This window comes from Ambystoma mexicanum, chromosome 6q, assembly GCF_040938575.1.
Source record: "Ambystoma mexicanum isolate Mex_15411 chromosome 6q, UKY_AmexF1_1, whole genome shotgun sequence".
NCBI lineage: Eukaryota > Metazoa > Chordata > Amphibia > Caudata > Ambystomatidae > Ambystoma > Ambystoma mexicanum.
Window position 1 is genome coordinate 1,625,162,914 of NC_090937.1, and position 25,452 is coordinate 1,625,188,365.

Below are 25,452 nucleotides of genomic sequence, written 5' to 3' on the forward strand. Positions count from 1 at the left end.
GCTCAGGGTATGGCACCCGATTCTACAGGCGTGAAAGTGAGGATCTTCACTGGTCAGACTCTTGTCTGCTCAGGGTATGGCACCTGATTCTACTGGCGAGAAAGTGAGGATCTTCACTGGTCAGACTCTTGTCTGCTCAGGGTATGGCACCTGATTCTACTGGCGAGAAAGTGAGGATCTTCACTGGTCAGACTCTTGTCTGCTGTGGGTGTGTCACCTGATTCTAGAGGCAGGAAAGTGAGGATCTTCGCTGGTCAGGCTCTTGTCTGCTGTGGGTGTGGCACCTGATTCTAGAGGCAGGAAAGTGAGGATCTTTGCTGGTCAGGCTCTTGTCTGCTGTGGGTGTGGCACCTGATTCTAGGGGCAGGAAAGTGAGGATCTTTGCTGGTCAGGCTCTTGTCTGCTGTGGGTGTGGCACCTGATTCTAGAGGCAGGAAAGTGAGGATCTTTGCTCGTCAGGCTCTTGTCTGCTGTGGGTGTGGCACCTGATTCTAGAGGCAGGAAAGTGAGGATCTTCGCTGGTCAGGCTCTTGTCTGCTGTTGGTGTGGCACCTGATTCTAGAGGCAGGAAAGTGAGGATCTTCGCTTGTCAGGCTCTTGTCTGCTGTTGGTGTGGCACCTGATTCTAGAGGCAGGAAAGTGAGGATCTTCGCTTGTCAGGCTCTTGTCTGCTGTGGGTGTGGCACCTGATTCTAGAGGCAGGAAAGTGAGGATCTTCGCTGGTCAGGCTCTTGTCTGCCGTGGGTGTGGCACCTGATTCTAGAGGCAGGAAAGTGAGGATCTTCGCTGGTCAGGCTCTTGTCTGCCGTGGGTGTGGCACCTGATTCTAGAGGCAGGAAAGTGAGGATCTTCGCTGGTCAGGCTCTTGTCTGCCGTGGGTGTGGCACCTGATTCTAGAGGCAGGAAAGTGAGGGTCTTTGCTGGTCAGGCTCTTGTCTGCCGTGGGTGTGGCACCTGATTCTAGAGGCAGGAAAGTGAGGGTCTTTGCTGGTCAGGCTCTTGTCTGCCGTGGGTGTGGCACCTGATTCTAGAGGCAGGAAAGTGAGGGTCTTTGCTGGTCAGGCTCTTGTCTACCGTGGGTGTGGCACCTGATTCTAGAGGCAGGAAAGTGAGGGTCTTTGCTGGTCAGGCTCTTGTCTACCGTGGGTGTGGCACCTGATTCTAGAGGCAGGAAAGTGAGGATCTTTGCTGGTCAGGCTCTTGTCTACCGTGGGTGTGGCCCCTGATTCTAGAGGCAGGAAAGTGAGGATCTTTGCTGGTCAGGCTCTTGTCTACCGTGGGTGTGGCACCTGATTCTAGAGGCAGGAAAGTGAGGGTCTTTGCTGGTCAGGCTCTTGTCTGCTGTGGGTGTGGCACCTGATTCTAGAGGCAGGAAAGTGAGGATCTTTGCTGGTCAGGCTCTTGTCTACCGTGGGTGTGGCACCTGATTCTAGAGGCAGGAAAGTGAGGGTCTTTGCTGGTCAGGCTCTTGTCTGCCGTGGGTGTGGCACCTGATTCTAGAGGCAGGAAAGTGAGGATCTTTGCTGGTCAGGCTCTTGTCTGCCGTGGGTGTGGCACCTGATTCTAGAGGCAGGAAAGTGAGGATCTTTGCTGGTCAGGCTCTTGTCTGCCGTGGGTGTGGCACCTGATTCTAGAGGCAGGAAAGTGAGGATCTTCGCTGGTCAGGCTCTTGTCTGCTGTGGGTGCGGCACCTGATTCTAGAGGCAGGAAAGTGAGGATCTTCGCTGGTCAGGCTCTTGTCTGCTGTGGGTGTGGCACCTGATTCTAGAGGCAGGAAAGTGAGGATCTTCGCTGGTCAGGCTCTTGTCTGCTGTGGGTGTGGCACCTGATTCTAGAGGCAGGAAAGTGAGGATCTTCGCTGGTCAGGCTCTTGTCTGCTGTGGGTGTGGCACCTGATTCTAGAGGCAGGAAAGTGAGGATCTTCGCTGGTCAGGCACTTGTCTGCTGTGGGTGTGGCACCTGATTCTAGAGGCAGGAAAGTGAGGATCTTTGCTGGTCAGGCTCTTGTCTGCTGTGGGTGTGGCACCTGATTCTAGAGGCAGGAAAGTGAGGATCTTTGCTGGTCAGGCTCTCGTCTGCTGTGGGTGTGGCACCTGATTCTAGAGGCAGGAAAGTGAGGATCTTTGCTGGTCAGGCTCTCGTCTGCTGTGGGTGTGGCACCTGATTCTAGAGGCAGGAAAGTGAGGATCTTTGCTGGTCAGGCTCTCGTCTGCCGTGGGTGTGGTACCTGATTCTAGAGGCAGGAAAGTGAGGATCTTTGCTGGTCAGGCTCTCGTCTGCCGTGGGTGTGGTACCTGATTCTAGAGGCAGGAAAGTGAGGATCTTTGCTGGTCAGGCTCTCGTCTGCTGTGGGTGTGGCACCTGATTCTAGAGGCAGGAAAGTGAGGATCTTTGCTGGTCAGGGTCTCGTCTGCCGTGGGTGTGGCACCTGATTCTAGAGGCAGGAAAGTGAGGATCTTTGCTGGTCAGGCTCTTGTCTGCCGTGGGTGCGGCACCTGATTCTAGAGGCAGGAAAGTGAGGATCTTTGCTGGTCAGACTCTCGTCTGCCGTGGGTGTGGCACCTGATTCTAGAGGCAGGAAAGTGAGGATCTTTGCTGGTCAGGCTCTCGTCTGCCGTGGGTGTGGTACCTGATTCTAGAGGCAGGAAAGTGAGGATCTTTGCTGGTCAGGCTCTCGTCTGCCGTGGGTGTGGCACCTGATTCTAGAGGCAGGAAAGTGAGGATCTTTGCTGGTCAGGCTCTCGTCTGCCGTGGGTGTGGCACCTGATTCTAGAGGCAGGAAAGTGAGGATCTTTGCTGGTCAGGCTCTTGTCTGCCGTGGGTGCGGCACCTGATTCTAGAGGCAGGAAAGTGAGGATCTTTGCTGGTCAGGCTCTTGTCTGCTGTGATTGTGGCACCTGATTCTAGAGGCAGGAAAGTGAGGATCTTTGCTGGTCAGGCTCTTGTCTGCCGTGGGTGTGGCACCTGATTCTAGAGGCAGGAAAGTGAGGATCTTTGCTGGTCAGGCTCTTGTCTGCCGTGGGTGTGGCACCTGATTCTAGAGGCAGGAAAGTGAGGATCTTTGCTGGTCAGGCTCTTGTTTGCCGTGGGTGCGGCACCTGATTCTAGAGGCAGGAAAGTGAGGATCTTTGCTGGTCAGGCTCTTGTCTGCCGTGGGTGTGGCACCTGATTCTAGAGGCAGGAAAGTGAGGATCTTTGCTGGTCAGGCTCTTGTCTGCCGTGGGTGTGGTACCTGATTCTAGAGGCAGGAAAGTGAGGATCTTTGCTGGTCAGGCTCTTGTCTGCCGTGGGTGTGGCACCTGATTCTAGAGGCAGGAAAGTGAGGATCTTTGCTGGTCAGGCTCTTGTCTGCCGTGGGTGTGGCACCTGATTCTAGAGGCAGGAAAGTGAGGATCTTTGCTGGTCAGGCTCTTGTCTGCCGTGGGTGCGGCACCTGATTCTAGAGGCAGGAAAGTGAGGATCTTCGCTGGTCAGGCTCTTGTCTGCTGTGGGTGCGGCACCTGATTCTAGAGGCAGGAAAGTGAGGATCTTTGCTGGTCAGGCTCTTGTCTGCTGTGGGTGTGGCACCTGATTCTAGAGGCAGGAAAGTGAGGATCTTTGCTGGTCAGGCTCTTGTCTGCCGTGGGTGTGGCACCTGATTCTAGAGGCAGGAAAGTGAGGATCTTTGCTGGTCAGGCTCTTGTCTGCCGTGGGTGCGGCACCTGATTCTAGAGGCAGGAAAGTGAGGATCTTCGCTGGTCAGGCTCTTGTCTGCCGTGGGTGTGGCACCTGATTCTAGAGGCAGGAAAGTGAGGATCTTTGCTGGTCAGGCTCTTGTTTGCCGTGGGTGCGGCACCTGATTCTAGAGGCAGGAAAGTGAGGATCTTTGCTGGTCAGGCTCTTGTCTGCCGTGGGTGTGGCACCTGATTCTAGAGGCAGGAAAGTGAGGATCTTTGCTGGTCAGGCTCTTGTCTGCCGTGGGTGTGGTACCTGATTCTAGAGGCAGGAAAGTGAGGATCTTTGCTGGTCAGGCTCTTGTCTGCCGTGGGTGTGGCACCTGATTCTAGAGGCAGGAAAGTGAGGATCTTTGCTGGTCAGGCTCTTGTCTGCCGTGGGTGTGGCACCTGATTCTAGAGGCAGGAAAGTGAGGATCTTTGCTGGTCAGGCTCTTGTCTGCCGTGGGTGCGGCACCTGATTCTAGAGGCAGGAAAGTGAGGATCTTCGCTGGTCAGGCTCTTGTCTGCTGTGGGTGCGGCACCTGATTCTAGAGGCAGGAAAGTGAGGATCTTTGCTGGTCAGGCTCTTGTCTGCTGTGGGTGTGGCACCTGATTCTAGAGGCAGGAAAGTGAGGATCTTTGCTGGTCAGGCTCTTGTCTGCCATGGGTGTGGCACCTGATTCTAGAGGCAGGAAAGTGAGGATCTTTGCTGGTCGGGCTCTTGTCTGCTGTGGGTGTGGCACCTGATTCTAGAGGCAGGAAAGTGAGGATCTTTGCTTTTCAGGCTCTTGTCTGCTGTGGGTGTGGCACCTGATTCTAGAGGCAGGAAAGTGAGGATCTTTGCTGGTCAGGCTCTTGTCTCCTGTGGGTGTGGCACCTGATTCTAGAGGCAGGAAAGTGAGGATCTTTGCTGGTCAGGCTCTTGTCTGCCGTGGGTGCGGCACCTGATTCTAGAGGCAGGAAAGTGAGGATCTTCGCTGGTCAGGCTCTTGTCTGCTGTGGGTGCGGCACCTGATTCTAGAGGCAGGAAAGTGAGGATCTTTGCTGGTCAGGCTCTTGTCTGCTGTGGGTGTGGCACCTGATTCTAGAGGCAGGAAAGTGAGGATCTTTGCTGGTCAGGCTCTTGTCTGCCATGGGTGTGGCACCTGATTCTAGAGGCAGGAAAGTGAGGATCTTTGCTGGTCGGGCTCTTGTCTGCTGTGGGTGTGGCACCTGATTCTAGAGGCAGGAAAGTGAGGATCTTTGCTTTTCAGGCTCTTGTCTGCTGTGGGTGTGGCACCTGATTCTAGAGGCAGGAAAGTGAGGATCTTTGCTGGTCAGGCTCTTGTCTCCTGTGGGTGTGGCACCTGATTCTAGAGGCAGGAAAGTGAGGATCTTTGCTGGTCAATATGTTGTGTATAATTCTGAGGCATTTGAAGATAATTCGATGTTCCACGGGGAGCCAGCCAGATCTTTCCTACAATTTCCCAGGAATGTGTAAGGGCATGGCAAATGCATTCATCATTATTTGGCAGCCATTTGGAGACACGCTTAATACTTGTTAATTATGTGATGGTTCCAAGTATCAAGAACCTCATTTTCCAGTTGCGTTGCACAGTCAGTAGCCACACATCTTAACTGGGTAACTCAGATTGTGTTAGTTTAAGTTGCTAAGGCACTTGAAATAAGAAAGGGTACCACGAATTCTGTTTTGGGTGTGTGTTTCAATTGTATTGTACCACATGAAAGCACGGATTCCGGACTTTAAAAGGTGCACACCTTTTATAATACCAGACACATTATAGGGAAATCTCCTCTCTCAGGTTACTTTTCACATGTTTATGTGTCAATTTCTCAAAAGCAAATGCTCGAATGTCCTGTGCACGTTCCTCGAATAGTAAAGGCCAATTAAAAGAATCGTGCATGTATTATTTTAAGAGCTGTTCGCTTCCTGTGATGTCAATTCCCACTTAATAAGTCCCTGCACGTTTTTTTAAGGCCATGTTTCATGCCCTTTAGCAGTCCCAATTGTGTCACTGATGTAGGCAAACATGGAGGGCGGTGCACATCAGCAGGTGAACTGGTACATACCTGGGCATACAACATGCTCAAAATAAAAAGGAAATAAAGTGAGAAGACTACAAAGTGGGGCAATGAAAACTCAAGAGCCCCACAACATTTCCCAGGCTGTTAAAAAAAGCAAAAGAGAAGCATCACCCGGGCCAAGAGCTAGCGACCTCATCCATTATCTCCTCTGAAGAGGAAAAAAGGAGCCCTTCAGCATGAGAACCCAGTGTCGCTCAATCACCAGTGTAATCAATTAGTTAATTAATCCATTTAAAAATGGCCAGTGTAGTACCTAATTACATCACCAGCTGAATTAATGACTATAATAATCCCAATCACAAGGAAGCAAGTGTTGCGCGCTCCAGCACACCGCGCACGCCCACTCCGCGAACGTGGAAAATAGATTCTTGCGTTGCACTGAGCATCTATCCACTTAGGGTTCAGGGGTCCATGCAACTTATTATTTGGGATACATGGATACACACAAATACAGCTACTTTGGACCAATCACAGAGTTTAGGAAGCCTTTTTTTCCTGTTGAACAGAAAATGAGCACAGGTTCCTGCATAGAATATATTTCTGCAAAAAGGCACCGTAGAAGACACTGCGGTGGGCAAGCTTCACAATTAACCCTACCCGGATGTGGCAAGGATGGACCTCTATCTTCCAGAGAGGTACTTCGCTCCAGAATGAAGAGGCCTTCTCGCTTCCTTTCAGCGGCATTCCACAAAATCCACTGGCATCCCTCACACAAAGTATGAAGCCTGGGACGGCCACACTCCAATCACCCTAGCGCTTAGGGACATAAGGGTCACCCCAGAAGCCCCAGCGGCTCACCAGAACTCCACTCATCAAGGACCCCCAGAGTTGACCAAGGTCTTTGTATTCCTCTGTGTGGCAGGAATCACAGGACCCCTTACCACATGCCATCAAAAAGAGGACACGAAGGGAATGCAACCAAGCAATGTCTTCCAAGCTGAAATACAATGGAGCGGGGGGAGGGCTATTACTTCCTTCATTGTATTGAGAGTACGCATGCTGCTGAGTACCCCACCATCACTCCCTGCCCGGATGCGCCCTTTAAGAAACGGACAAGTATTGCAGACCCCCAGTCCTGTACACACTTCCCACCCACCCAGGGATAACATCTAGTGCGTACCTATAAGCTCCTAGCGATCTCTAGGCGCTAACTCCTTCCTTTCTAGGGAGCACATCCAAAAAGCACGTCTGAGCACATTCTAGCTACCCACTGGCATATCTCTCAGGTCAGCCGTTCTAAGTTTAGATCAAGCGCAGGTGACAGTAGGTGGGAGGAGAAAACAATGAACATACAGAGGAGAGACAGCTTAGCAGAGATGCCTCAGCTGAGAGATGTGTCGGTCACTGTCTCGAAATCATTCTGTTCACTTGCAGTCCTCATGGATTATAGTGATGTCTCAGCTCTGAGAGGCCAATGTGATGTTGCGTAATGTGCTTTATAAATAACTAGGCTGCATACAAGAAATATACCAGGGTTGACACATAGACATGGTTCACCGTGAGGTTTTTTTATACTCACAATTGATGTTAACAGTAAATCCTACAAATTTAGGTGGGAAATGATGTTAACAAAACATAATTCTTAGTACAATTTATACTCAGAAATTGGATAAAAGCAAGCAGGCAAGGTGAAACATCGATCGGTTATAGCCAAAGTAGCATCACTTTCAGTTGCTCCTGCACAGTGCCGGCTGGTGTGTTAGGATGCCATCCCGCTTGTTTTTGCTAAGTGAAAAGATGTACATTTTGAATTAAATTCAAAACTTCTATGTCTCAGCTAGAGCAATCTCGGAACACCGCCTATCCGCAGATGCAGGCACTGCACCATGCAGGTGGGGGTACTGTGCAAGGGGTTGTCCCATGCCAAGTACTTTTACTTTGATTTCTGCCCATTCCCATGAGTGCTCTGCACAGACGGTGTCAATGACGAGGCCAGCAGGACATTGGAGAAGTGACCCCACCATCTCTTCACTCAGTGTGCAAACGATGCAAAAAGAATGCCCGGACTGAATGTGACAAGAGCAAGCCTGATTCCTGCATGGTGAGGTGCGGGTAGGCCTTCTGGGTTATTGGTGGGATTGGAGTCTGGAGCTGAGCCTGCGATGGCGGCGATCAGGACACTGTAGAGTATGTTGGTATGTATTCATATTCGCATGCATGCCTGCTTGTGAGTACTGTGTGTGGGTGTGCATGAATGTGAATGCATTTGAATACGTGTGTGTGTTTGTGCATGTGGGAGATGAGTGAAGTGTGTATTTGTATGCAGGTGTGTGAATGCAATATGTAAGTGTAACTTGTTTGCAGACTGGGGCGATGGATTCTCATCATTGAGGTGGCATGAGGTGGGAAGGTAGCGAGATGCTTACGCCAGCAATGCCACTTTAGAGGCAGCATGGAGATGCTTAGGCTGGAGATGCTTACGCTGGAAATGCCACTTTAGAGGAAGCATGGAGAGGCTTAGGCCGGCAATGCCACTTTAGAGGCAGCATGGAGATGCGTAGGCCGGCAATGCCACTTTAGAGGAAGCATGGAGATGCTTAGGCTGGCAATGACACTTTAGAGGAAGCATGGAGATGCTTAGGCCGGCAATGCCACTTTAGAGGAAGCATGGAGATGCTGAGGCCTGCAATGCCACTTTAGAGGCAGCATGGAGATGCTTATGCCGGCAATACCACTTTAGAGACATCATGGAGATGCTTAGGCCGGCAATGCCACTTTCGAGGAAGCATGGAGATGCTGAGGTCGGCAATGCCACTTTAGAGGCAGCATGGAGATGCTTATGCCGGCAATACCACTTTAGAGACATCATGGAGATGCTTAGGCCAGCAATGCCACTTTAGAGGCAGCATGGAGATGCTTAGGCTGGAGATGCTTACGCTGGAAATGCCACTTTAGAGGAAGCATGGAGAGGCTTAGGCCGGCAATGCCACTTTAGAGGCAGCATGGAGATGCTTAGGCCCGCAATGCCACTTTAGGGGAAGCATGGAGATGCTGAGGCCGGCAATGCCACTTTAGAGGCAGCATGGAGATGCTTAGGCCGGCAATGCCACTTTAGAGGAAGCATGAAGATGCTTAGGCCGGCAATGCCACTTTAGAGGAAGCATGGAGATGTTTAGGCCGGCAATGCCACTTTAGAGGAAGCATGAAGATGCTTAGGCCGGCAATGCCACTTTAGAGGAAGCATGGAGGTGCTGAGGCTGGCAATGCCACTTTAGAGGAAGCATGGAGATGCTTAGGCCGGCAATGCCACTTTAGAGGCAGCATGGAGATGCTTAGGCCCGCAATGCCACTTTAGAGGAAGCATGGAGATGCTGAGGCCTGCAATGCCACTTTAGAGGCAGCATGGAGATGCTTATGCCGGCAATACCACTTTAGAGACATCATGGAGATGCTTAGGCCGGCAATGCCACTTTCGAGGAAGCATGGAGATGCTGAGGTCGGCAATGCCACTTTAGAGGCAGCATGGAGATGCTTATGTGCGGCAATACCACTTTAGAGACATCATGGAGATGCTTAGGCCAGCAATGCCACTTTAGAGGCAGCATGGAGATGCTTAGGCTGGAGATGCTTACGCTGGAAATGCCACTTTAGAGGAAGCATGGAGAGGCTTAGGCCGGCAATGCCACTTTAGAGGCAGCATGGAGATGCTTAGGCCCGCAATGCCACTTTAGGGGAAGCATGGAGATGCTGAGGCCGGCAATGCCACTTTAGAGGCAGCATGGAGATGCTTAGGCCGGCAATGCCACTTTAGAGGAAGCATGAAGATGCTTAGGCCGGCAATGCCACTTTAGAGGAAGCATGGAGGTGCTGAGGCCGGAAATGCCACTTTAGAGGCAGCATGGAGATGCTTATGCCGGCAATACCACTTTAGAGACATCATGGAGATGCTTAGGCCGGCAATGCCACTTTAGAGGAAGCATGGAGGTGCTGAGGCCGGAAATGCCACTTTAGAGGCAGCATGGAGATGCTTATGCCGGCAATACCACTTTAGAGACATCATGGAGATGCTTAGGCCGGCAATGCCACTTTAGAGGTAGCATGGAGATGCTTACGCCGGAAATGCCACTTTAGAGGCAGCATGGAGATGGTTAGGCCGGCAATGCCACTTTAGAGGCAGCATGGAGATGCTTAGGCCGACAATGCCACTTTAGAGGCAGCATGGAGATACTTAGGCCAGCAATGCCACTTTGGAGGCAGCATGGAGATGCTTAGGCCGGCAATGCCACTTTAGAGGCAGCATGGAGATGCTTAGGCCGGCAATGCCACTTTAGAGGAAGCATGGAGATGCTTAGGCCGGCAATGCCACTTTAGAGGAAGCATGGAGATGCTGAGGCCGACAATGCCACTTTAGAGGCAGCCTGGAGATGCTTAGGCCGGCAATGCCACTTTAGAGGAAGCCTGGAGATGCTTAGGCCGGCAATGCCACTTTAGAGGAAGCATGGAGAGCTAACATGAGTGTCCCCTTACATGGCATGGCACAGCCAAACTAGACTTGTTTATCTCACAGGTCTTGGGAGGATAGCTCAAGGGCAACACGCTCCCCTTGGAAGCAAGACAATGAGGAGCAACACAGGTTCGATCCCAGGGTCCGTGCTTAGAAAGCGCAGGGTATTAAGCGCGTTATAAATAACCAATTAGAGTGGAATTACTGAGATTGCAGAGTCCAGGGCAGTGGGGAGACCTAGCAGGGTTACCTTGTGGGCTGCAAGGATAGCAGCACAAATGGGGGCACACAGTTAACCAATGCTGGGTGTTCGGGCAAAATAATGAGTAGCAGAGAAGTACTCAAAGGGGATGTTGGTGATGAACTAAAGCCAGGGTGGTCTGACCAATGAAGTTGAGGAGAGGTGGAGAGCGAGCTTTTGGAGGGTGGGGGGGGGGGCAGCAGGGTCCTTACTTGTTCGTGATATGGAATCAGCTGTGAATTTACATTGAAATCGAGGATCTTGGGTACGGAGATTGGATGTGGATAGACATGGAAGGGGAAGGAGAGAATAGTGTGGTTAGAAAAGGGTCGGTGATGTGCACGAGAACAGCAATAAGAGAGGTGCCAATCAAGCGTAAAGGTTATAATGCAAGTAGCAATTTAAGTACAACGAATACGATAGGTGTCAATCAAGTGTACAGGTAATGATGTAAGTGGCAATGTAAGCACTAGCAATGAGACAGGTGTCAATCAAGTGTACAGGTAATGATGTAAGTGGCAAGGTAAGCACTAGAAATGAGACAGGTGTCAATCAAGTGTACAGGTAATGATGTAAGTGGCAATGTAAGCACTAGCAATGAGACAGGTGTCAATCAAGTGTACAGGTAATGATGTAAGTGGCAATGTAAGCACTAGCAATGAGACAGGTGTCAATCAAGTGTACAGGTAATGATGTAAGTGGCAATGTAAGCACTAGCAATGAGACAGGTGTCAATCAAGTGTACAGGTAATGATGTAAGTGGCAATGTAAGCACTAGCAATGAGACAGGTGTCAATCAAGTGTACAGGTAATGATGTAAGTGGCAATGTAAGCACTAGCAATGAGACAGGTGTCAATCAAGTGTACAGGTAATGATGTAAGTGGCAATGTAAGCACCAGCAATGAGACGTGTCAATCAAGTGCACGGGTAAAGCTGTAAGTAACAATGTAAGTACTAGAAATAAGTTAAGGGTCAATCAAGTGTACAGGTAATGATGTAAGTAACAATGTAAGTACTAGTAATAAGATAGGTGTTAAAGTGTACAGGCAATAAAGTAATTAGACGTTTAAGTGCAGGAATACAATGTGGCAATCAAGTGTAGAGGTAATGTTGTAAGTGGCAATTTAAGCACTAGTAATAAGATAGGTGTTAAAGTGTACAGGCAATAAGGTAATTAGACGTTTAAGTACAGGTAATACAATGTGGCAATCAAGTGTACAGGTAATGATGTAAGTGGCAATGTAAGTACTAGCAATGAGACAGGTGTCAATCAAGTGTACAGGTAATGATGTAAATGGCAATGTAAGCACTAGAAATGAGACAGGTGTCAATCAAGTGTACAGGTAATGATGTAAGTGGCAATGTAAGCACTAGCAATGAGACAGGTGTCAATCAAGTGTACAGGTAATGATGTAAGTGGCAATGTAAGCACTAGCAATGAGACGTGTCAATCAAGTGCATGGGTAAAGCTGTAAGTAACAATGTAAGTACTAGAAATAAGTTAAGTGTCAATCAAGTGTACAGGTAATGATGTAAGTAACAATTTAAGTACTAGTAATACGTTAAGTGTCAATCAAGTGTACAGGTAATGATGTAAGTGGCAATGTAAGCACTAGCAATGAGACGTGTCAATCAAGTGCATGGGTAAAGCTGTAAGTAACAATGTAAGTACTAGAAATAAGTTAAGTGTCAATCAAGTGCACAGGTAAAGATGTAAGTAACAATTTAAGTACTAGTAATACGTTAAGTGTCAATCAAGTGTACAGGTAATGATGTAAGTGGCAATTTAAGCAATAGCAATGAGACAGGTGTCAATCAAGTGTGCAGGTAGTGATGCAAGCATCAATTTAAGTATAAGTAATAAGGTAGCTGTCCATTAAGTGTACCGGTTATGAGGTCAGTAACAATGCAAGCAATAAGTCAGGTATATATTAACTCAAAGGTAATCGGTCAGGAATCCATCTAGAAAGTGAAGCCCTAGAGAGCTGGTGTTGGGCAGCGTGAGAGCAGGTGTTGGGCAGCGTGAGAGCTGGTGTTGGGCAGCGTGAGAGCAGGTGTTGGGCAGCGTGAGAGCAGGTGTTGGACAGCGTGAGAGCTGGTGTTGGGCAGCGTGAGAGCAGGTGTTGGGCAGCGTGAGAGCTGCTGTTGGGCAGTGTGAGAGCAGGTGTTGGGCAGCGTGAGAGCTGGTGTTGGGCAGCGTGAGAGCTGGTGTTGGGCAGCGTGAGAGCAGGTGTTGGGCAGCGTGAGAGCTGTTGTGGGCCGAGGAGGGTGGAGCTGCTTCCTTGAGAATGAGTGTTAAGGCTCTAGGGGGAAGAACAAGCTGAACAAGCAATGAGGTGCGTCATTTACCTAATTGCCCCAGGTCTCCACATGGATCTGACGCCTCCACCTGGCCCTACCCAGTGACGTGATCGCGTGCAGGGTATATCAGGGTGTCCTGTCGGCCATCAATTCGGCCTTCAGTGGTTCTCGTATAAAAAAGCACGTCATGGCCAGCTCTTTGGGGCCTCATAGCCAGCTCTTTGGGTGAGGCTCCAGTGTTTGAAAGGCACCATACTGCAAAGCTCTTTGGGTGATGCTCCAGTGTAAAAGGTACCAGATACCAGCTCCTTGGGTGAGGCACCTCATAGCCAGCTCTTTGGGTGAGGCACCTCATAGCCAGCTCTTTGGACGAGGCTTCTTTACCGATTGCCTCTCATACCCGGCTCCCTGGGTGGGGCTCTTTTTTAATAATGCACCACCACATCAGCTAGTTCCGTGAGTGATACGGGGCATAATCGAACTCATGGAGCATGGGTCTCATGGGGTGGTCGTACACTCTCCACCCACCACCGACCCACAGACAGTGCTCAGCCAGCCCCTGATGTCCTAGCGGGGCTTCGGCTATAACTGGACAGACAGGAATGAGGAAATCAAGGGCGCCGGGTGCGGATGGTGCAGAGAGTTGTGTGATCTTGCTGCTATTGTTTCGCGGTGAGCCGCCAGTGCACATCCCCATGTATTTTACATAAGAACATGCATGCATTTTTCATGCGGCCCAGGTGAAAGGCACTCTAATGTTCCGCTGCATGTCAGTGGAAAAGTGATGTTTTTGCTCCGAGAAGGCTCCTTTCCGCCAGGAAGCCGCTAGTCGAGGCCAGCATCAGTTGCCTGAAAGCACTTTACTGTGTTCCTTGAAACCGCAGTAGGGGGCACAAGCGCTCTTTCCCCGAGGCGGAGGCGAATAGCGTCCGGCCCAGCACAGAGCCGTAGAATAATATTATATATAGCGCTCTGTGCCAGCGTCTTCCAGCTTCTAGGCACTGTAGTAATAGGTGTTATTACCCAATGTAATGGTACTCAATTTAACGACCATGGAAAAACGAAGTGCTGAGTGGGCCCTGGTGGGGAAGAGCTGGCAAAGCGCTGGCTGCCCACAGCCTTGAGGCCAGAGCTTGATTTGCATCCATGGGTACTATGAAGAATGTGGGGGCTTGTGTGCTTAAAAAGAGTGCACCCCCAAAGCACTACATGTATATACAGAGTTTGAAATTGAGTGGAGCTGGGAGCACCACCCGCCACTCCTCCCTTGGAAATAGCAGGTAGCAGGAGCTACTCTTGGCTCCCCAGGCCAACTGATGCCAAACAAACACACCTGTGTGAATTGAACTCTGCACGTTTGGGACAATCTATAAATGCACATTAGGACACATCTTTAGGACATTTAAAAGGGATCATACATGATAATTGTGCACTTTATGGGAAAGTTCGATTTGTGGAACGCTGTGTAATAATAGCTCCTTGTTGCCCGATGGTAGCTTCTGGGCACTGGTTAATGCTGGACACCCAGGAGTTGCTTTTGATCCCTGTATATAGAATATATTATCTCCTTATGTTTTCTCCAGGGTCAGTGGATGCAGCTGGTAGTAAACATGTTGCACCCTGCTCCTTCTCTACCAGCGCTGGATGGTAGTGCCTGCTGTGGTGTGCGGTTTCAATGCTGCGCGATGTCTAGGGCCATCTTGCCGACATTGGGATACAATAACCCTACTGTGACCAGTTCTACCCATGTTTTGTTTCATACATGTAAATGGTAAGTTTGGGATTGGTACATAGAATAGGGCGGGGGAGATGTGGTTGTGGGGGTTCATACCCATTTTGAAGTAGGAGAGATACGATCAGTAAAAATGAATTCAGTGATACTGTCATTTGGCACCAGAAAAATGAGGGATCATCATAGATCCACCGTGACCATCTTAATCAATGAGTTGTGCGTGAGCTTACCCATCCTAATCAGTGAGCTCTGCATGAGCTTCACCATCCTAATCAATGAGCTGTGCATGAGCTTCACCATCCCAATCAATGAGCTGTGTTTCAGCTTGACCATTCTCATCAATGAGCTATGTGTGAGATTGCCCATCCTAATCAATGGGCTGTCCATGAGCTTGACCATCCTGATCATTGAGCTATGCGTGAACATGACCATCCTGATCAATAAGCTGTGCGTGAGCTTGACCAACCTAGTCAGTGAACTGTGTGTAAGCTTGACCATCCTAATCCATGAGCTTGACCATCCTAATCAATGAGCTGTGCATGAGCTTGACCATCCTAATCAATGAGCTGTGCATGAGCTTGACCATCCTAATAAATGAGCTGTGCATGAGCTTGACCATCCTAATAAGTGAGCTGTGCATGAGCTTCACCATCCTAATCAATGAGCAATGTGTGAGCTTCACTATACTGATCAATGAGCTGTGTGTGAGCTCGACCATCCTGATCAATGAGCTGTGTGTATGCTGCAACCTGCTGACAGATAAGAACAGTCCATTTTACTAGATGCAAAAACAAGGGGGGTCCTGGGAGTCACTCTACCGGACATTAGTCCCGGTTGCGAGAGACTTATCCAGAGTCTTTAGCTCACTATCTTTCACAGAGACGACATATCCCAAACATATCAGTCTTTGTCCTGCCCATGGGCAGTCCAGCACCGAAATGCTAGGCAATTCTCCTCTGAACAAGAGTACCAACAGCATCCCAGACACGTGTTTCGGTCTGGCTGGACCTCATCAGTAGGGTGGAACAGTGCCTCCCTAAGAATAGTGAGCAAGGGGTCCACGTCTGGATTCCCCTAGTAACTTAGGGTGAGACCCAAAGTTACTTGCATATGCAAATTAACAAGGGGGGTCCTGGGAGTCCCTCTGCCAGACATTAGTCCTGGTTACGAGAGACTTACCCAGAGTCTTTAGCTCACTTTGCATATCAGAATGAGCCACTCCAGGAAAGACAGCTGGATGAGTATGGACATTATCAAATGTGTATTAATGTCACCGCTATAAATCACATCGTCCAGTGAACCACAGACATCCTCACCTACGCACTTTTCCACAACAACGGCCAAGTTATACACGGGGGTAGCAAACATTGCCGACATTAAGACCAGGTCTTGCATTACTTATCAACCCACCAACGTGCCCAACATACAGTGCCAAGAAAAGATTGGAGCAAATTGCCCAAGAAACTAGAGGACAGCAGGAGACAACAAAAGAACAACACAAAACATGAACCCTGATCAGTGCACAGGAGTGCTACAACCAGAACAGTTGCACAATCCAGGTATGTACCGACTCGTTTTCCCACTGCAACAATTAGGAATCTCAGGCCCATATTGGAAAACTTGCAACAGAATAACCGCGCCCCCCCCACACCCGTAAGAAAGACTTAGCAGGCCTATGTAGAAAGCACCTGGTATCTCCCAGGCAACCATGAGCCTGAAGAACACCTCAACCCAACGCGTAACTTACTAGAACAGCTCAACGATCGAACCGGGCACAGCGTATCACATAACCACAACCCCAGGTCCAACAAAGAACACACTCACACAGAGGTCAAACCAAAGCAAAATGGCAATACGAATGCAGAGCTCAGAGGTCGAGAATCAGATACAATGCAACCTATGAAACGCGCGCGCGCTATGCCTCACTACAGAACCGATCAGGAGGAACTCCTCGGCAAAGGCAGTGTTGATGTACTGTTTATCATGGAAAAAGGCCCATTGGCTGATTACATAGTGTAACTGACGTCAGAAACTCCCCTTTGACAATCAAAAAGGGATGGGAGGAGTAGGAATTGCAGTGGCGCCTATGGGTCAGAAACCCTGGAAATTCAGGGCTGAGAATCACTTCTCAACCACCAAACTAACATATCCTTAACACACATGCACAGGATAGCCTCACGGAGACTATTGGGAGCCTCATGGCACCACATGATCACTCTATTGTGCTAGGAGATTTTAATATTGGTTTGACGAAAAATGACCCTTCGTTGGGGTCATTTAGTTCCTACATGGTTAGCTTTCACCTTGAACAGGTGATTTACATGCGAAACTCACTCAGCCAGACACTCCCTCAAGGCAACTTTCTGTCTGTGCCTGAACCCTGCAGCTCCACCTATTCACGGACTCTAGAGCAAGCGCTGCATGATACCTTTGGCCAACAATGCTCCAGACAGCACCCTACTTACTAACACGCGACAAGGAGCCATCACGGGGAGATAGTGGAAAACCATCAGCCTACAGGATCTACAGACACTGTGTGAGTTCACCAAGCCAAGTATCTCCACATCAGGGCACCTTTTACCAGAAGAATGAGCTGACATAATCCACTCGCTGGATTATAGAAGCCCTTAACAGCCGGAAATCTATGGAACAATTCACCCCATTGTAGAAACGAGAGGCAGCAAGGTGGTCTAACGCCCTGAAGAAAACAAACCGGAAACTAGAAACATCGTGGATGAAACATATAGTCAACAAGACAAAGCAGAATATGGGGTCAGGTAGGGAGGATGGGGGAAGAGGGAAGAGCAGGGGTCTGCAACCTGTGTCTCTCCAGTTGCTTTGAACTGCAACTCCCATGATCCTTCACCATTGATTATTTTGGCTAGAATAAATGGGAGTTGTAGTCCAAAACATGTGCCGGGCCACAGGTTGCAGATCCCAGTGGTAGAGGCAGCTCCCTCTTTAGCAAGTAATTGAAGTGTAAGACAGGCTTTCAAGAGATCCCCAGTTGGGCTGGCGCTGACTGTTATGGGCAGTGAGTCCTTGAGGAGCGGGGCGAGTACGGAGAAAGAGTGGAAGCTGGGGGAGGCAGAAATGGGGCATGGGACAGTGAGGTTGAGTGCAGCAGGGGATTGGAGGGAACGAGATGGTGAGTAAACAGAGATACAATTCACGGATGCCTATGGAAAGGGCTTTACAACTCAAGATGGTTTTTAACTACAACTCCCATGATCTCTCATTATTTATTAGACTAGCTAAGGCTGGAGATAGTTGCAGTCCATAACATCTGGAAAGCTAAAGGATGCATGCCCAAGCTGGATAGCATGGATGCCTGTGGCAAGGGATCTAGAACCTGTAGCTCGCATTGGCGTTTTGGCCTACGACTCCCATGACACCTCACCATTGACTGTGTTGTCAGTGGTTGATGGGAGTTGTAGTCCAGCACATCATGAGAGCCAAAGGTGGGGAACCCCTGGCTGTGGCTTCAGGGTTAAACCTGCTCTGGACAACATCTCAAAACACAGCTATAAACCTTCACAGGACAGACTGGTAATGTGTGCGCTGTATTATTCACCGTCAGATCGGATTATAAAATCCTAGAGTGACTGCAGTGAAAAGTTTAAAATTAACACTATCCTTTTAACTTTCTGACTCTGGGTGGTGTTAGCTCATTTACTGCAGTGGCACGATTTACCGGTTTGGGTCTATTTGACATAAAACATTGGGCCTAATCACACTTGGTCACATTTATTTGATATTTTTTCGGTCTAAATTGCAGGGACGACCCCCGCAAGCCCCCTTCCCACTTCCCCTCTACCTAATATATACCCTTACACACCCCATATATTTAGTTAATTAAATATGACCGGAAAAAAGGTCATAACAATTCGATCAAATGTTTTAGGTCAAATGTTTTTGGGTCAATTATGCAATTAACCAGCAGCTGATGAAAACGGTAGTGTCAGTGAAGGACAGTGGGCACAAGGACCCTTACACCATAACTTTGTGAGTTAGCAGTCTCACTTACAAGAACATAGTATGACTGTATTCAGCAACAACAGCTAAAACCAAACCAAATGAGCATAGGATACATGAGGCGGCCATCTTGGATCTGCTGCTTTTCAATGTGCAACTCTTAACAATTTCTGTCTAAAGGCAGCTTTTCCTCGCGTCACATCCCTTGTCTCTAGTATTACCGAGGCCCCCTCTGGCAGGCCAGCGCCCCACTACAGAGTCCACGCCATACACACTGTTTCTCGCTGGGCTGGGCTGGGCCAGTCTACCGGGCCACTGGAGGCCTCTGTCAGGAGTGGTTAGGGCATACTGGTCCTACCTTGGGTAACCTCTCCGGATCTCCAGGATGCCGCGGGACCACCTTCTGTAACCTCTGGAACCCGTAGTCGATGGTCGGCTCGTTCAGGGCTAGTCAAAAAGAGCAGAGGAAAAAGGACTGGTTACAACACAAACAGACCACTCCAGAATAGTCTTGCCTCAGTATGTGCTTCATTTGTGTTTTATGGCTATTCAGTCTGATATATTTATTTTTTTACAAATGCTCTACTTATATGCTAGTGCAATGGGTTAATGCGCCTGCGGCAGATTCATTTGAGTAACCATGAAAGCAAAAGTTAGCATCCTAGCAGGAATGACTTATTCTTTCAACGTTCCAAGCTGGATAAAATGCGTACCGTTGAGTTGAATATTGATAACACCAACTACGTTCTTCTAAAGTGTAAGGACATTATTTTTGAGTGTGCCTTAAACAAATATTTTGTATTAAGCGTTTCCCTGCATTGTCACAGCTGTCAATAACTCGTTCCTTATTAAATGCAACGTCATTTAATGAGCGGCACAAGATTGCAAAGCTGCTCTTGATAATAAAACAGCATCATATTTTTAATATAGGGCCTCATGCTGGCTTCCTGCTACTTCAAAGCACTATAACAATAGGTGTCGTTATTACCCAATTTAATGACACTGTATCTATTGACCTGGAAGGGGCTGCGTCTGCAAAGTGCAGGCTTGCCGCATGTCAGAGGGGAGCTCTTAACTCGTGAGCTATTCACCCAGATTGCAGTGATTTAGTTTTCAGATTCTGCCTCTCTGCTGGTCTCTGCAGTGGCCCCTGCTCCCATATCTGAATTCTCCGGGGTCTCCCTGTAGCATTAGCAGCAGGTCCTGCGCGTGCCTACTCTAGTTTGTCAGAATCTCCTTTTGGGGCGCCTGGCGGTGCATTTCCATCGAATTGAATGGGACATGTCTTCCTAATCCCAGGAGATTTGCAGTAGGATGGTCCACGAGCTCACGTCTGTTCATCCATCAGCCATCAATCAAGCGCGCAAGACCGGGTCACGCCAAGTGTACACCCTCTGCGGTGGGGGTGGGCGGAGCACATTATTTAGTTCCCCAATATTGGATTTTTTTCACTGGGCACTGGGCTATTCACATGGATGGAGACAGAAGGAGAGAGGGGCATAGGGTTTGAGGGAGAGAGGGGCAGAGTTTGGGAGAGAGAGAGACAGGCATAGAGTGGGAGAGAGATGGGCAGAGACGGAGAGAGAGGGGCATAGGGTGTGTGAGAGAGGGGCAGAGATGGGGAGAGAGAGGCATAGGGTGTGTGAGAGAGGGGCAGAGACGGGGAGAGAGAGAGAGAGAAAGAGAGAGGCACAGGGTGTGAGAGAGATGGGCAGAGATGGGGAGAGAGAGGCATAGGGTGTGTGAGAGATGGGTAGAGACGGGGAGAGAGAGGCATAGGGTGTGTGAGAGAGGGGCAGAGACGGGGAGAGAGAGGGAGAGAAAGAGAGAGTCATAGGGTGTATGAGAGAGGGGCAGAGTCGGGAGACAGAGGCATAGGGTGTGAGAGAGATGGGCAGAGACGGGGAGAGAGAGGGAGAGAAAGAGAGAGGCATAGGGTGTGAGAGAGATGGGCAGAGACGGGGAGAGAGAGGGAGAGAAAGAGAGAGGCATAGGGTGTGAGAGAGATGGGCAGAGACGGGGAGAGACAGGCATAGGGTGTGAGAGAGATGGGCAGAGACAGGGAGACCGATAGGGAGAGAGAGACAGAGGCATAGTGTGTGAGAGAGAGGGGGCGGAGACAAGGTGACCAAGAGAGGGGCAGAGACAGGGAGAGAGAGGGAGAGAGATATATACAGAGGCATATGGTGTGAGAGAGTGAGAGGGGGCAGAGACAGATAGAGTAATATAGAGAGAGATAGAGAGAGGGGGGCATAACGTGTGTGAGAGAGGGGGTCAGACACTGAGAGACAGAAATAGGCATAGGGTGTGAAAGAGAGGGGGCAGAGTGAGCATAAGAGAGAGAGAGAAGCATAGAACGTGTCTGTGTGTGTGTTGGACAGAGAGGCACAGAAAGGGGGAGAGAGACAGAGAGGCATTGGATGAGAGAGGGAGAGGGACAGAGACAGAGGGAGACAGGGAGGGAGAGCACCGAATGAAAGAGAGCGCGAGGGAGGTAGAGAGAGAGAGAGAGAGAGAGAGAGAGAGAGAGAGAGAGAGAGAGAGAGAGAGAGAGAGAGTGTGTGTGTACATTAAGGGAATGTGTGAGGGTCCGCGCGAGGTAGGCACATGGCCGTTCTTCAGTGTGGTGTGCTATGTTCTCTTATGCTATGTTCCCGGATGTAATATAGCGCTACATGATAAGTTCTGCAGTGCTTACACCCCCGCAATGTCCACATTGAACCGTTTGCTTGTGGCCACAGCATGATATATATTTATTGATATAGGATGGTCGGGAAATGCAGCGCAAGAGAAGGGGTGGATGTGGGGGGCGGCAGAATGATGGGGCGAAGGGAAGTTTGTGGGGCCCCCGGGTCCCCAATATAAGAAAAGATTATGTGGCAAAGATGCATTGCCACGAGCGAACAGTGGCGATGAAAGCGCCTAGAATCCCACCGTGTTGGGTCTGTTCGCCTTGGTCTGGTACAAGGCGTCGCCCGCTCCCATTCTCAGGCCTCACTCGCCAACTCTTTCGTGACCGCTTCAAAGTGCTTGTGTATCGGATCGACCCAAAAACCCTCCTTACCATCTGTCTTTATGCAGTGTTGGTAGAGAGATTGCCCCAGTGATAAGTTATCTACGGCGCGGGCGTGGCCAGGCCAGGAAGGGGCATGACCAGGCCAGGGTGCGTTGCCAGGGAGGTGGCGTGGTCAGACATGGGAGGTGGCGTAGTCAGACATGGGCATGGCCAGGGCCCAGGGCATGAACAAGTCAAGGGGGCATGGTCAGGGAGTTGGCTTGCCCAGGCCCTGGCGGCAAGGCCAGGAGGCATGCCCAGGCCAGGGGGCAAGGTCAGGAGGCGTGTCCAGGCCATGGGGGACTTGGCAAGGCCAGGGAGGGGACATGACCAGGCCAGGGAGGGCTATATCTAGGCATGGGAGGGGCAAGGCCAGGGAGGGGGCACGACCAGGCCAGGGAGGGCATATGTAGCCATGGCCAGGCCAACCGGGGCATGACCAGTCCAGGGGGCATGGCCAGGCCTTGGAGGACATGCCAGGCCAGGGAGGGGGTGTGGCCAGGGGGCGTAGCCAGGCAAAGGAGGGGCGTGGTCAGTATGCACTGTGATGCCCGCTCCGCCTCTCCCTCCAGTAGTCTTCTGTCTTGAATTCTCCACTCCCTTCCTCTCGTTATTTACAGTTCAGAAAAGGGCTGAGGGCACACGACCAATAATATTCAGACCCTCATCGACCCCAGTGCGGTCTGAGCCTGCCTCCCCATCCTCCCTACGCTTCTAACCCCACACTTATAGCCAATCCTTGTAATTGCAGCCATAGTGTTGTATCCCATTCCTGCGTTCCCTGCGCTATATAAAAACCATTAGGGCCCCCGGTCGGTGACGTGGCGCGCTCTCATTGGGGAAGCTCTTTGCTTTATACAGTATTTGCTCCCTTGTGCCATTTCTTCTCTTTCTAGGCTATCTCGCTCCTGATTGGTGCCCGGGGACTGAAACCCCCAGGCTGAAGTTTGCACCATGTATTAATCACTAATATACACCAACGTGATTGGCTTTACCATTTGGTATTGTCCCAAGTACCTCATTAAGGCCCTTTCTTCGCTCTGGCCTCTAATTTGGTCCCTGGGCCGATACAGGGAGATAAAGTGCCCCAGCTCGCGGTTTATTGCTTAAATACATACATACATCAAATTCATGATAGCACTGCGTCTAATAAAATTCCCCCTATAAATAACACCAGCTCTCATTAGCTTTATTTTTAACAAGTTAACAATTATTTGTATGAATCTTTCAATCTGGATTCTCGGCTGTTTGCCAGCCTATCGAAGTTCAGATTGGCTACTTTTTCCTGTTTATGGATTTACGCATTTACTCCGCCCCCTGAGGCGGCCTTTGTTGGCGTGTAGTGCCCCCACAAGAAACCAAGAAACGTAAACACAAAGTCTGCAAGAAAACCATACAGGGCCTAATTCACAGACGCGTTTTATAATGGCACAACCCCATTGGAAAACATTCTATGAATAAGGGCCCTATTCAGCAACAATGTGTGCAGTGTTTTGAATATCCTATGTTACAATGCCAAGCCGCCCCTCCCCCACCTAAGAGGGCAGTCAGGCCACATAGGAGAAGGCCCAAGACGAGCACAGAATGTGGAGAGTGACAAATAACCTCTCTGAGGTTTGTCACCGGCCTCACTGGCAGCAGGACTCACCTGGAGTCTCATGGCACGTGTTGGATTAATGGCAGGACTCACCTGGAGTCTCATGGCACGTGTTGGATTAATGGCAGGACTCACCTGGAGTCTCATGGCACGTGTTGGATTAATGGCAGGACTCACCTGGAATCTCATGGCACGTGTTGGATTAGTGTTAGGGATTTAGGAGATGGGGGCTTGAAAAAGCAAACTGGCGGTGATGTTGGGCAAAGGGTGCTTGTCAGAGGAGTGGGGCGGGGGGGGGGGCAGACATTAGACAAAGAGATGCTTGACCTAATTTGAGAAGCCTTACGGTCAGGAACATAGCTTAGATTTGAAGGGCATGGAGAGGTGGCAGAACATGGCACAGAAACCTTGTGTCAGATGGTGGGATAAAGACAGGGAAAGCAGACGCCTGTCAACTAGGAAAGGCAGGTGTATAGCCAACAGCACGCTGCTGCAGATCACTGTGTCCATGAAAAGAAGTCGGCAGCTCAGTGGGTTCAGAAGCTCAGTGGGTTGAGATGCTCTCTGCGAAATGCTGCCGACCACACATTTGAATTTAAGCGGGACATCTCAGCCTTTTATCTTTTTGTGGTTGATGAAATGAGCGTAAGATAAAAAGCATTCAAGTGCCAGGGGACACCTGTGTTAGCTCCCTGCTCCCTTTCCTGTGCGCTCCTCCCACCCCCGTGCTTCTCCCTGCAATTACCACCTGTGCTACAGTGTATATAAGAGCCCCTGCACGTGTTATCCCTTACGCTCTCTGCGCTATACTTACACCCAGTGTATATAAGAGCCCCTGCATGCGTTATCCCTTCCCCTCTCTGTGCTATACTTGCACCCAGTGTATATAAGAGCCCCTGCACGCGTTATCCCTTCCCCTCTCTGCGCTATACTTACACCCAGTGTATATAGGAGCCCCTGCACGCGTTATCCCTTCCCCTCTCTGTGCTATACTTGCACCCAGTGTATATAAGAGCCCCTGCCCGCGTTATCCCTTCCCCTCTCTGCGCAATACTTACACCCAGTGTATATAAGAGCCCCTGCGCGCATTATCCCTTCCCCTCTCTGCGCTATACTTGCACCCAGTGTATATAAGAGCCCCTGCACGCGTTATCCCTTCCCCTCTCTGTGCTATACTTGCACCTAGTGTATATAAGAGCCCCTGCACGCGTTATCCCTTCCCCTCTCTGCGCTATACTTACAACCAGTGTATATAAGAGCCCCTGCACGCGTTGTCCCTTCCCCTCTCTGCGCTATACTTACACCCAGTGTATATAAGAGCCCTTGCACGCGTTGTCCCTTCCCCTCTCTGCGCTATACTTACACCCAGTGTATATAAGAGCCCCTGCACGCGTTATCCCTTCCCCTCTCTGCGCTATACTTACACCCAGTGTATATAAGAGCCCCTGCACGCGTTATCCCTTCCCCTCTCTGCGCAATACTTACACCCAGTGTATATAAGAGCCCCTGCACGCGTTATCCCTTCCCCTCTCTGCGCTATACTTACACCCAGTGTATATAAGAGCCCCTGCACGCGTTATCCCTTCCCCTCTCTGCGCAATACTTACACCCAGTGTATATAAGAGCCCCTGCATGCGTTATCCCTTCCCCTCTCTGTGCTATACTTGCACCCAGTGTATATAAGAGCCCCTGCACGCGTTATCCCTTCCCCTCTCTGCGCAATACTTGCACCCAGTGTATATAAGAGCCCCTGCACGCGTTATCCCTTCCCCTCTCTGCGCTATACTTGCACCCAGCGTATGTAAGAGCCCCTGCACGCGTTATCCCTTACGCTCTCTGCGCTATACTTGCACCCAGCGTATATACGAGCCCCTGCACGTGTCAGCCCTTCCCCTCTCTGCGCTATACTTGCACCCAGTGTATATAAGGGCCCTGCACGTGTTATCCCTTCCCCTCTCTGCGCTATACTTGCACCCAGTGTATATAAGAGCCCCTGCACGCGTTATCCCTTCCCCTCTCTGCGCAATACTTGCACCCAGTGTATATAAGAGCCCCTGCACGCGTTATCCCTTCCCCTCTCTGCGCTATACTTGCACCCAGTGTATATAAGAGCCCCTGCACGCGTTATCCCTTCCACTCTCTGCGCTATACTTGCATCCAGTGTATATAAGAGCCCCTGCACGCGTTATCCCTTCCCCTCTCTGCGCTATACTTGCACCCACTGTATATAAGAGCCCCTGCACGTGTTATCCCTTCCCCTCTCTGTGCTATACTTGCACCCAGTGTATATAAGAGCCCCTGCACGCGTTATCCCTTCCACTCTCTG

The 25,452-nt window shown here is 50.1% G+C and overlaps 1 protein-coding gene across 4 annotated transcripts in view; it reads right to left on the minus strand.

Moving 5' to 3' along the window:
• Window positions 1-25,452, minus strand: part of LOC138516922 (transcription factor COE3-like) — a 550,133-nt gene that overhangs the window by 85,485 nt on the left and 439,196 nt on the right. For all 4 annotated transcript variants that reach the window (XM_069632382.1, XM_069632383.1, XM_069632384.1 and 1 more), the window contains exon 11: window positions 18,833-18,921. In XM_069632382.1, the coding sequence (XP_069488483.1) occupies window positions 18,833-18,921 (89 nt within the window). The remainder of the gene's footprint in view (window positions 1-18,832; window positions 18,922-25,452) is intronic.